The 13,168-nt window shown below is 39.6% G+C and overlaps 1 protein-coding gene across 6 annotated transcripts in view; it reads left to right on the forward strand.

The window, feature by feature from the left end:
* map3k19 (mitogen-activated protein kinase kinase kinase 19) overlaps window positions 1-13,168 on the forward strand; it is a 34,464-nt gene that overhangs the window by 16,078 nt on the left and 5,218 nt on the right. For 2 of the 6 annotated variants that reach the window (XM_079663905.1, XM_079663903.1), the window contains exons 5-11: window positions 3,430-3,545; window positions 5,178-5,359; window positions 9,772-9,832; window positions 10,964-11,054; window positions 11,856-11,978; window positions 12,559-12,713; window positions 13,121-13,155. In XM_079663905.1, the coding sequence (XP_079520031.1) occupies window positions 3,430-3,545; window positions 5,178-5,359; window positions 9,772-9,832; window positions 10,964-11,054; window positions 11,856-11,978; window positions 12,559-12,713; window positions 13,121-13,155 (763 nt within the window). Of the gene's footprint in view, window positions 1-2,927; window positions 3,270-3,429; window positions 3,546-4,877; window positions 5,360-9,771; window positions 9,833-10,753; window positions 10,773-10,963; window positions 11,055-11,855; window positions 11,979-12,558; window positions 12,714-13,120; window positions 13,156-13,168 lie in introns of those variants that run through there. The other 4 variants (XM_079663904.1, XM_079663906.1, XM_079663908.1 and 1 more) reach the window with 4 other exon arrangements.

Genomic DNA, 13,168 nt, shown 5'->3' on the forward strand with positions numbered 1-13,168 from the left:
TCAGTTTTAATGCTCTTTTATACTGAAAAACCAGAAATTCTTGTGCACAAGCAGTTAAGCTTTTATTCTGAAAATCCTTCATCTACGGTTAGCATTTAGCATGTGGCTAATATACGATTTCCTGAAGAGGTGAATTTAGTAGCGAAATGATATGGAGTGGTGCAAACCGAAGCCTACTGATTTAACACTACAACTATAGATGTCGAGAGTTTATTTGAATACATTATTGTTTACAGACGAGAGTAGCATGTGACAACATCCGGAATGACCGGAAATCAAACGAGCCGAGAAGTATTTTTTAGAGTATTGATTACAGCGTTTAGAATGTGTTAAATGAAAAGTGATGAAAGAGAATATGAGGAGAAACGGCGTGTTAAGCATATATTGAATGTGAAAAGAACCAATCCTCTGTTTAAATGCAATAACGGACATTGGAGACGAGGCGAGCCGGCTGGCGGGGAGGAGCCAGCAGAGGATATAACAGCACCGGAGGAGAGATCCAGTCTCTTCTCTTCCCTATCGAGGAGCGGATCACAGCTGTTTGCCTGACTGAACAATATCATGCTTGTGACCAACCCGCGCCTTTTTTAATTAAAGTACCCAATTGAACTTTCACAGAGACTCCATTTAGTCTCCTTTTAAAGCTTCTCTCCTGGTCGGGAGAATAACGAACACAGTTAACACGGTGCACAGCTGATATAAAAGGACATTGATTTTCTTTGAATATAAGAATGTAAATACTGAGTCTGAAATAGTATAGCAATATGCTATAAAATTATGTGGAAACATGAATAAAACTACACATCTTCAGATGTTGTACATACATAAGTGTCCTACACCAATAATACAAAGTTATTATAGCTGTGTGTACCTTGTGTGCACCGCCTAGTGGTTAAAGCACGTTATTTAATTATTGTTTTTATGTGTTATATTTGATTAAAAAAATATTAAGAGTACATACTTTCATAGGGGGAAAGTAGAAGGTCTGTGATAGAAATATAGAATATAAAAAATCAAGAAGATACTATAAGTGATCTCTACAATAAAACAGTTTAGAGCAGGATGTACAAAGATATTAATAGAAGGAGGTGCAAAACAGAAAAACGAATTAACCTTTATTTAAACATTAAATAATACTTTAGATTAACGTCCTCTTTTAAATAAGAAAAAAACTTTGGGGGTATCTACAGATAAATATTAAGCCTGACAAAGTACTTAACGTCTAATATATTGCTTTCCTGCAATGTATGTTGAAGCACTTATTTTATCTGATATTATACATATGAATTATACTCTTATGTATGTAGATAGTATAAGAAATGTGCAGAATATGACAGTTTAATGGTGGAGGTACAAACACATATTGATAGATGTCTTGTAATGTGCTGTTGAGGAACCTGTGACCCAAGATTTTCATTCATTGCATACACCGTAGTTGTGTATATGATAAGTCAATAACCTTTGAAAATCTTGAAATCTTGAAAGGGATGTGCAAAATAGCCATTATACAGTCTTTAATGAACTATTAGTAGAGAGTAACGAGTAATGAATATACTTTATTACTCGTTTCCATTCATGTCAATTGCAGATAAATGTTTAGTCTTCTCAAGCACCAACAATCAAATATCTCTCCTGATTGTTGGCACTTGGCAATCAGGTTAACCGCTGTATTGTGGAGTAGAATTACAAAGTAACAATGATATGTCACGTGGGTATATATTAATGCTGCGCATTATGGACACAAGCGATTTTCACCCAATTATTAATTATATGTTTTACATTTGATAACACCAATGTGTTCAATACTGGCAACTTCTAATTGTGGGAAAACCGAAAACGTTCAGTAGAGACGTCCCATGGAACATTTTGCGAAACACAATAGCCAGCATGTGTAATTCTGGGGGGGGGGGGCGTTCGATTCCAGTTTTGGATAGTCTGGCGTGGTTTTGTTCCATTTCAAACAGCTGTTTGACGCTCGGCGTAACCTTGGCGCACTGCCACTCCAACATCCAATCCCAGCACTTGAAGATTAATCACGGGGACTGTAGTCCTAAACGATAGCTGGAGATTATGGGTAGTGTAGTGTCTTCGGCCATCCTAAACTCCTAGAGGCCTACGTCTGTTTCCGGTTATTTTTATTTTGAAATTTAGTTCCTGACGGACGCCAAAAAAGCCAGCGATTATGGAATTAAACCAATAAATAAAAGCAAGGATAATTGTGTGTTATTGGTGAGTAAATAACAGTGTGTTATTTTGAAAAGAATAACAAATTAGAAGGAAAGATTTAAAAATACAGATTTCAGTATTCTGAGGCTCTGAGCCCCATTTATTTTCCTCACAGACGGCAACAAAAGTCCGAAATTATACGATTTAAAATAAAAGCAATAATTGTGGCTTGATATTGAGTAAGAACATGTTTTTATGAACCACACAGCTTCCGGTCTTCCAAGACCCGACCGGAGAAAAAGACGTGCTGCAGGCACGAAACACATTACCAGTAGAAATACATTGCTTTTAAAATCGTGCTGTGCAACACGAAAAAAAAGAGAAAATCGTGTTGGTGAACACGAATCAATAGATTAAAAATCGTGTTGGTGAACACGAAATGCCATGAGACTGGGTTGCCTCAGGCCAGCAGCCCACTTAACAGGCCAGGCCATTGGAAAACCTCCCGGTCCCCCGATGGCCAGTCCGGGCCGTCATGACGTGCCGCCGGCGGCCGGCGCGTTTTACCCATGTGGCCGGTACCACATGGGTAAAAATCAGAAGTGCCGGTACTGCGTACCGGTGAGTACCGGCCCAATTCAAGCACTGGGCTAGATACTCACTACTAACAGATTTTCTGAAGACTCAGCTCTATATATTTTGTCTTTGTCCAAAGAGATTTTTATCTTGAATGTAGGTAATAGAGCTTGTGTCACGATTCTTGTGTTATGTCACGTTTTTAGTTTTGTATGTCTTGTATTGGGTTTATTTTGCTGTTCGGTTCTCCCTGTCATGTTTTCCTCCTTGTGTATTGTCTGGTCCCTCTCCCTGTGTTTTTCCTCCCGTCGTTAGTTTCCCTGGTGTGTCTAATTGTCTGATTGTGTTCACCTGTTGCCCTTGTGTTTCTCCTCCCCTGCCTGGCTGTTTCTCGTCTCGTGATTACCCCTCCCTGTATTTAGTCTTGTCTCTTCCTGTGTTCAGTGTTGGTTCATCTTTTGTTGGTGACTGAGTTCACCGGGGAGTGTTCTGTTTGTCCGAGTTTAATTCTTATCGTTGAAATAAAGGTATTATCAGTATTATCTACTTTTGGGTCCTGCTTGTTTCACTCTACCGTAACAGCTTGAGATTGCTAATGTTGGTGTACCAAATGTAAATGTGAATGTACATTTCTGTAGTTCTGTATCAACTCAACGTGTTCCATCTGCCTTTAAACTTGTTAATCAGTGATCTGCGGGTACGAGACCACAGCGGCTGTTCTGCTATCCACTATGCTGTTAACATCAGCAGTCCTCTGAAGGAGGAGATCATTCATATGATGGTGGAGGCATTAAGTCACGCAGGTAAACACTCGCAAAAATATTGAAGTGTTTGCATAACAGTCTAAATCATTGTCAATACTGCTGCTTGGTCCGGGGCCCTATGCTTCAAACTATGATGCTCAAAGTACAGTATCCCGCTTAAGTTCGTTTTTGGACTTTTCAAGAATGGCCTGTTCATTTTGGCTAGTTATGGGCAGAGTCTTTTAAAAAAAGAAACTTCTGAGTTCACAGGAAATGTACACTCATTAGATGCAAACAATCTTACAACATTACCCTACAACGTTTTTTAGATTTATGCAACAAAACTATATAGAGAAGTTTCGCTAAAGCTGTTGTTAGCTACACAACTTGTGCTAATGCTAGGAAAGGTTATGTACCTTCGAATCGTTTTTGTTATATTTTTTTAAAACACTCTTCTTACATATTTTTGTTATTTGTCCTCAAAAATCAGTCCCCTCAGCCCTACAGAGCATTTCAGGGGCTTTTATTTGAACTAATTTATTTGGTTTTCACGGAAACAGAAATGTAACTTGTTTGTTTCTCTACCATGGTTATCATCAGTTTATTATCAAGTTTACTGAATTAACTCCATTATGATGATACAATGTCAGTGTTCTGTTAACAGATATTGTGGCCCTAACAATCTATAAATGCTGCTTTATTGTGGGAAAATTCCAATCTTAATTCCAACTGTACATGTAATCTGCTTTGGAAAAGTCCGGCTTACCCGTTTATTTGTTCATTCTCATGTTTCTTTCAAAAATAATTGTAATCAGATTAGAATCATGCTGTTAAAAAAGTTAACAAAAGTTGTTGTAAGATCAAAGAGAACATGCATGCTGTTTCCCACGACTACCGGGCTCTTTTTTCCACTTTAATGACATGAAAATGTGACCTGTATTAAAACGTGGAAACTGAGAAAGAGACCACAATACTTTTGTACATCATTTAGAGTTAGCCATTAGCAGCCTTAAGTAATCATAATGATATTGTCTCTCTCTTATCACATTAAATGAACAAATGTTGCTCACACTGTCTTCGTTCCTCATGTTATCGGCCTTACTTTGGTTACTGATTCACTGATCAGTTACTTATTAAACTGGGAGTTTAATGCAGAACAAACATGAAGCATATCGGCACACACTTCTAAAAATATCTTCCTATTCATGACTATGTTACTTTCCTCTTCCACACACATACACACAAATGGCATACCAAGTTCATTCATGACTCTGTTTTCCAGAGTAAAACCTCAGCAGTAGCACTCAAAGTCTGCACTTATGTGGGAGGGTATAAGAAAGGCTTGTTTGTGTTATGTGTGTGTGAGCACGCTGCTGAGAGCCTTCACAAGAGTGTGTGAGTCAGAGTTTATGCCGAGGATGGCGATACAGCAACAAGCAGTGACATAGAGAGGATGGAGAAAGAGAGATGTGAAACAAACAGAGGTCAAATGTTCTGTTTTTATGGAATTTCACAACCCTAACTTTTCCTCACCCTGAGTAAATAGTACAGAGTCCAGTTATGTAGACCAAATCTGGAATGGCAGCTTTTCAAGTGTTGACCGGTTCCTGTTGTAACAAGGATCAACATTTTGACTTTGCAATGTGTTATTACAAGCTATAAAGTATTAAAATAATTTCTGATTTTGCACAGACGGTGCCTCCATGTCACCTCTAGCCCTTGAGAAGTACTCAAGCCAGGATTCTGACTCAGAGTTTGGAGATTCGGACGTAGAGTTGGACCTTGAGAGCCTTTATCATAGCCGGTCAGTTGCTGCCTCCCCCACGCAGACACCATCCCATCAGGACGGCTTTCTACTATACAGCCACACAGGGGTAAGTGATAAATAACGAGTTAGAAAATACTTTAAAATTGTACATGGCCCAAAAGTAATGGGAATTTTTGTATTGGATTTTGGAATATCTCAGAAAATAAGCTCTGTGGTAAACATGTTTATGATACTCGTAGGCGTGTGGCGCAGTGAATAAAGCCTTGGTGTTGGGATCAGGTTCAAACCCCACTGCAGTCAGCATGTCATTGTGTGCCTGGGCAAGACACTTCACCCCAAATTGCTCCTGTGGGGATTGCCCACAGTATTTAGTATAAGTCGCTTTGGATAAAAGCGTCTAACAAGTAACATGTAATGTAATGTAATGTAAATACTCTCATGTTTAGTTCAGCAATATTTTCCCTACTATACATATAACCATTAATTGATCATTTATGATTTTTTAAGCGTAATTGCAATTACCAGAAGTTTTAGGCTAACGTTAGGCACAGCACCACCACTAAGTTAAAGGTGGCTAATGTTTGCCGTAAAGATGTTTAGCAGTTGTTGGCCGTGTCTCAATTCAGGGGCTGCACCCTTCGGAGGCTGCATTTGTAGCAGAAGGCTGTCCCAATTTAAAAAAAGATGAGACTCCTCAGAATGCGGCCCACAAATGCAGCCTTCTTTTCCCGGATTTGAAGGATACATCTGATGTATCCTTCGCGGTCTACCATATCCCAGGGTGCAATGCGCGCAGGGAAGAGTGAGTTTTGAAAGGGGTAAGTGATAAATAACAAGTTAGAAAGTACTTTAAAATGGCGGTCCGGTCTCCCCAGCAGAGTGGATTTAAAAGCATCAGCAAGCGGAGGAATTACTAATAAATGTGAGTATTGGGTTTTAACTTACTTTAGAGGTGACCTATCATGCAAAATGCACTTTTGTACGTCTTTTATACATTAATATGTGTCCCCGGTGTTCCAGGGAACTCACCAAGTGTCAGAAAATACAACCCTCTCAATTTTCCTCCATACCCAAATCTCTTGAAAAGGGGCTGCAACGGATCTGATACAGACTGATCCAGATTTGAACACTTCTGTGACGTCACAGAAGTGGCGCTACGGCTATTGGGCCAACTCCACCAATCAGGAGGAGACAGCCACGGACATTGCCGTTCGAAAGCGCTGGAGACGCTGTAGTACATATGCCAGGCCTGTAGAGGGTGCTGTTCGCAAAGAATCAGCCCATGAAAAGACAGTGTTAAATTGAGCGAAATGAGGAATGGCTAAAATGAATGATCTGTTTGGTATTTTGAAAAATAAAAAGTATAAATATGCCTTATATAGGTATGGTCCTACATTATATTATTCAAATATAGCATGATAGGTCCACTTTAATTTAACTAACGTCACACACGTCAAATCCAAGGGGCATTAAAACGTACATTTTCGTTAAATAACACGGATAAATATGTGACGTTAGTGATGCTAACTAGCTAGCTGGACGTACTGCACTGTTGTTTACACTTTTTTTTTTTCAGAAGTTTACTAAAGTCATACAGAGATCTTGGCTCTGTTATAGATAAGTTATACTTTATATTACATAAATAGACCAGAGTGAAAACATTTAGACCTGTATAGCCTACAGTACGGTGGGATTTATAAAATGCTACTTTGACGTAACTTAGCTGCTGTTTGCTTTATTTATTTCTCTGACATTTTGCAATGTTTTACTGTTTACTAAACTTGGGGACAACATTACAACCTTTTTATTCAGCTCATGCTGCTTTGAGGTAGGGCTAAAAAAGTGATTTGATCATCTTTTATTTAGGTTAAGTTTATTTAATTTATCCTAATCCCATAATAATAATTCAATCAAAAATAGACAGCATCCTTTTGCCGGATTTTTAATGTTGGAGTGCTGTCAAAGGGATGCAAGTGTGACTGTCACTTCATCTCTTTAGTTTTTAAAAAACCAAAACAGTACATCATTTTAAATGATCCTTTAATAATTGTTTGTCTGTAATGCTTAGAGTTACATTTTGCAATAATACGTTTGCAACCCTGTGTTGAATATGATTAATTCACTTTTTTCTTTTTCTCTTGTTTTTCTCTGTAATTAGCGCAAATCTGGAGAAATGGATCTGCTGTGTCCGGCAGTGGCTCAGTCAGTAGGGGCTTGGAATGAGCCGTAGGGTCGCCGGTTCAAGTCCCCGAACATACCTAAATATGGAGTGTGGACTGCTACTTGGAGAGGTCTCAGTTCACCTCCTGCCCTGCCGTGGTGCCCTTGAGCAAGGCACCGGACATCCCCCTTCCCCCCCACTCCCATTGCTCCCTGGGCGCTGTACAATAGCTGCCCACTGCTCCTAGTACTAGACTCCTGGTGCTAGGATGGGTTAAATGCAGAGGCCAAATGTCACTGTGTGTGCTGTGTGCTCTGCATGTGTGACCATTGAATAGGGTTTCATCCCTCCCATTCTATTCTATCTGTCTGTCTATGCTGGAGAAGGACCCCTAGGTGCTGGAGAAAGCAAAACGGCGATCAGGAACATCCTCTTAAGTTAACTGTCTTAAATTCAGTTTAATTTTATTAATACAAAAAATAGGTCATAGAAAATGTTTAATTGTGTATTTCAGCAGAGCAGGGGGTCACGGTGCTGCTGGACCCGGAAGTGCTGACCTGGTGTCAGTGGGACATCATCTGGGCTGGTTTAGGGGAAAAAGGAGAATATAAACTGTTATAATCACAGCTATTAAGATTAGAACACTAATATTGTTAAGAATCAATCTATACAACATGCTTTTGTTCATTTAAAAAAGCATATTGTTTTTTTAGTACAGAAAAATTAAGACTTATTTTAAATATGAAATAATATGATTAAGTGACATCAGCTATATACAATTTACTTTTTAATTTAGTAATGTAACATTACTGGGGGCGAAAGGAACAGCTTAATCTTATTTACCTGGCCATGGTCCTCTTTATTTCATCGCCGTAGACTATGGTCTACCACCGTTACAGCGGAATATCAGTTATGTGTTACAATGGCGTTAGCAACCAGAAAATGACACCAGTAAGGACAAACAGATGAGAATGCTGCGTGGGGTCTGGGTGCCGTGTTGGCGGGACGTTGCGCGGCTCGCTGCTGCGAGGAACGGACAGTGTGAGCTGGGTTAATTTCCTGCTTGCTGTGTGGGATCTGCGAGACAGCGAGACAGCGAGACATCGCGAATGGACGCGGGAAGGGGGGGATGCTGAGGGGGCTGCAGCACCCCCATCTGCGAGGCTCCACTAGCAATCCGCAACCCCCCCCCACAAGGAACTCGAAGTTGTAAAATACTAATTGATTCCCAGGTTTTTTACTAATTTCTGCTCCACTCTATTGGTAGAATTGCACTAATTTAAACAACGATCTCACACAAGAAAACACTTATGATCCGCCTTGATATTGATCGGCTGTATTGTGTGTGTGTGTGTGTGTGTGTGTGTGTGTGTGTGTGTGTGTGTGTGTGTGTGTGTGTGTGTGTGTGTGTGTGTGTGTGTGTGTGTGTGTGTGTGTGTGTGTGTGTGTGTGTGTGTGTGTGTGTGTGTGTGTGTGTGTGTGTGTGTGTGTGTGTGTGTGTGTGCGTGTGTGCGTGTGTGCGCTTGATGGCTAACACTTAGCTGCCATGTTGCAGTACTATGGGTGTCTCTATAGATGCTGCAGAAAATCAGGGCCAACACAGCTGCTTAGCAGGAAGAGCAGAGCAGGTGGTTAACGGGGAAAAGCGTCTGTATATGTATCAAAGGGGTCAACGGAGACAATCAATTGAACATATACAGTGTTAAGGGACTGTTTGCCTATATCTGCCGTAGAAATGCCTCTATAATTGATGAATTGGATATAATGGAAATAGATATCATGATTAGTTTTGGCATGAACCGTCTCTTTAAAAGTTGAAATGTTAACTACATCATGAGAGCTATATCTAAATCTATAGCTCTTTCTGTACACGTGCAAAAGCTCCAGTTTGAAAGTTGAATGCATGCCTTTGTGGTTTGTTTTTTTATAATCTCTTGTTGGTTTGCATTCCGGACAAGCTTTGAGAAAGTGTTCACTGAATAAATGAGCACTAAATAACTACTTTATTCTAGTATAACTAATGTGTGCTTTTCTTCTATATATTAATATATTAGCATATTGTGTAGTATGACATGCCATCTTTTGACTTGCTATGCCACTTTTGCTTATATGCCACGTGTGCTGTAACAATGTACATTTCCCCACTGTGGGACTAATAAAAGATTTCTGATTCCGATTCAGATTTTTGTTTCTTGATTACAGAAAAGATAACACAGATGACTGATTTACCATACATACTACATGACTTCGACCAGCAACGTTTTATTCTAAAACTAGGACATAAATGTCCCTGATATGGGACTAATAAAGGATTTCTGATTCTGATATAATAAATTGCTCACTTTTGTTCCTTCCAGGAAGAACTGGAGTCTCCTGGTTACTCTCCTCTATCTGACCATCATAAAGGTCTCAGCCAAGGTAAGGACTCTTTCAAGGACTCCAAGAGTTTTAGTAGGTTAAAATGTGGACTTTTGATGTGTGACAGTGGTGTGAGACTGTTCTGCTTTCTTGGGCTTCAGTGAGATTGTTAGAGAAGGATCAATATTGCATTCTATTTCTATAGGGGAAAAACCTAAAGAGAAAACACAAACAGGTGATGTTGGTTTCTTGCCAACTTACTGCTTTAAACTGCACCTTTTTTTTACGGTTTTCGGCATTTAATAGTGACAAAAGCCCCCAAATAGGCCACCAGATCAGGTACCTTGTAAAGGAAGGGGAGTGAGGGGGCGTGACTGGGTGGGTGGGGTCTCACACACAATACCACCTCTCTGCTGAGAAATCTGCCTGCCGATCGTACACCTCAAAACAACATGCTGGAGACGCAGAGCGGATAGAGCAGATAACTAAAAGACAGCGTTATTGGAAGGAATGGATATGTTGAGAATACAGAGGGCGAAATCAGAATCATTTGGTCGTGGAAAAATAAAGGAATAACTAGTGAGGAATTATCAGATTTTCTAAGAGTGATCTGGAAATGGGAACAGAGTGGACAAACAGGTTAACAAACAGGTAAAGTTGTATTCTCTGATTAGTTTTAATATGTTGTAACATACAGAAAAACTGGGGAACTGTTTAAAATAACCCATATAGTTAATGACATGTCTACAAGACATCTCTGTAAAACAAGCGATAACAGTATTTTTCTAAGAATGTTGTATCAGAGATTAATTGTCACAACAATTATGTGTATTGTGTCTTTTATTTTTTTTACAATTTTAATACATATAAGCCTTTAATATTTTACAAATGTAATCTTTGCTATTGTTTTTTTGTTATGTCTTACACTCCTTTAAATGCCCCATGAATGGAACTAGTTTTTTAAAGTAGAATCCTTTTCAGGCCAGAAATATGAAATACAGTATGTAATTGAGTTTTAAATCTATGCGTGACCAGAGAGAATACAATGGATTTAGGATTGTGTGTGTGTGTGTGTGTGTGTGTGTGTGTGTGTGTGTGTGTGTGTGTGTGTGTGTGTGTGTGTGTGTGTGTGTGTGTGTGTGTGTGTGTGTGTGTGTGTGTGTGTGTGTGTGTGTGTGTGTGTGTGTGTAGGAGATAAGGGAATCCCCCTCTGTTTCCAAAACGCCATGGAAACGCTGAGAGACATCAGGCAAGCCTACCAGGATGCAGGGAGAAGAAGCAGGTGGGCATGGTGAAATCAAACACATCTCTCACACACACACACACACACACACACACACACACACACACACACACACACACACACACACACACACACACACACACACACACACACACACACACACACACACACACACACACACACACACACACACACACACACACACACACACACAGTGTGTATTTTCTGTAAAGATGTGCTAATTAAAGGGCTGATAGTGTTGACAGTGCAGACACAAGTGAACACACCAACATCTGTTTATACGTGAGCCCAAAACATTTGTGTACCCACAAACATTTTATGCGCATACGGTTAACTCCCCCAACATACAGTCTCTTGTATAAACAGCACCCTCACCCTGGGCTAGTCAGCAACAGCCTCCTACTCAACACCAACCAAGGAAAACTGTCCTCTCCAGTTACACTCCTGTCCTGTATGCAGGCACCTGTCCCTGTGTCCAGAGGACAACCTGTTCTACCCAAACAGCTTAGCAATACAGGGACAGGGGGAGAGAGGGTTCTGGTGAATCAGCTCATTGTCTGTTACTCACCACTATATAAAGTCCAAGCTCTCTGAGGAGAATAGGCCTACAGGTCTTTGAGCAGGTCTCTAATTTCACAGCATCAGCTTCCAGATGGGAGGAAAATTAGGCTATTGGTATTATGTTCAGTTCAGCACAAGGCAATACAACTCATGATCAGAGCCAAAAGAACTCCCCTCATTGGCCTGTACATACAATCTTTCTGTCAAAGGCTTGATAACAGAAAACCTTACTGTATTGTGTCCTTTTCTGCTCACCAGAGGAGGTTTGTCTTTACCTCACCTTGGGGACAACGGCAGATGCTGGAGCCATCTGGATCCTTCTCCCTCACCTGGTTTGCTGAGTACCAGGACCTCCTGTCTGCCAGTACCTCCTAAACACAGGTACATACAGTAGCTGGACTCATTATTTAAGTAAATAATCAATTGTAGATAGCCAGTTTGTTTAAATAACAAATAAACAAAGTAAAAAATACATATTTCTGAATGGAAAAGACCGAAAGATTTAACATATTTCGAGAAATCCTAACAGACAATGCATATAAATGCTTCTTTCCATCCACTACATGGAATTATAAGAAGTTGGTTCATCGAGATAACCAGATGACAGTCCTCTAGTTAATGTAGTATACAATTGTCAGAGAAGAAGACAAGATAGTGTCATTAAAATAGCTTCAGTCGTACCTCAAAGGGTTAAAAACAATACAAAGAGTTGATGGAAATTCTTGTCATTCCTGTTTGCTTATAAGTAAAGTTTCTTCAGATCTTTATGGAGTGATTAAGAGACAGTTTGAATCCACCAATAGTATTTGTACTTTTTTTTTTTTTTTTAAATAAAAACAAAAAAAACACAGGTGGATGGAAATGCACCTTCAGTATAAGTTGCTGTTTCTTTTTTTGTGTGTATATAAGTGGCACTTAAACCAAATCTACAAAAAGTTTGATTTGGACTTTCCACTCACAGAAAGAGAACAACAAGTGTGGTGGCTGCACCCACATCCTCCCCCAGCCTGCTGTCTGTGACAGAGCCCAGCCCGCTCAGCCAATCAGCACCCAGCATCCTGGAACCACTGCTCTGTTCCAACAGTTTGATGCAGGCCAGAGCACACATCCAGAGCCGTATGTGAATGTGGTTATTTAAGCTTTGACTGATTTAATCTTTTAAGAATTAAGAAGCAATACTATTTTTAAAATTAGATGTGAATTCATTTGGATTATTCCTATGTTAAAATATATCCAAAAGGAAACATTGTTATATGTTGTAAATGTTATTATTAAACTTGGTGGTAGGTTTAGGATATTGTTTTTGGTTTAACTTTTGAATTAAAAGTAAATGTTGATGTTATACAATCACTGGCTATAGAAGGATGACACCATCTGTGTTTAGATTAGCCCCCTATAAGCCTCAGTTTCAATCCAATTCTAATTGGTCTCATGGGAAAATTATGGCTCAATTTACACCAGAAAGGAAGTTGGCAACCCTTATGCTACTCCATTCTAAATATATGTTTTCTTCCTGTCTGCAGGACTGGGTTCTCAAGAAACTGAAAATGAACAAAAGGTGAGTAACAACC

The sequence above is a fragment of the Notothenia rossii genome, assembly GCF_949606895.1.
Source record: "Notothenia rossii genome assembly, chromosome: 2".
Lineage (NCBI taxonomy): Eukaryota > Metazoa > Chordata > Actinopteri > Perciformes > Nototheniidae > Notothenia > Notothenia rossii.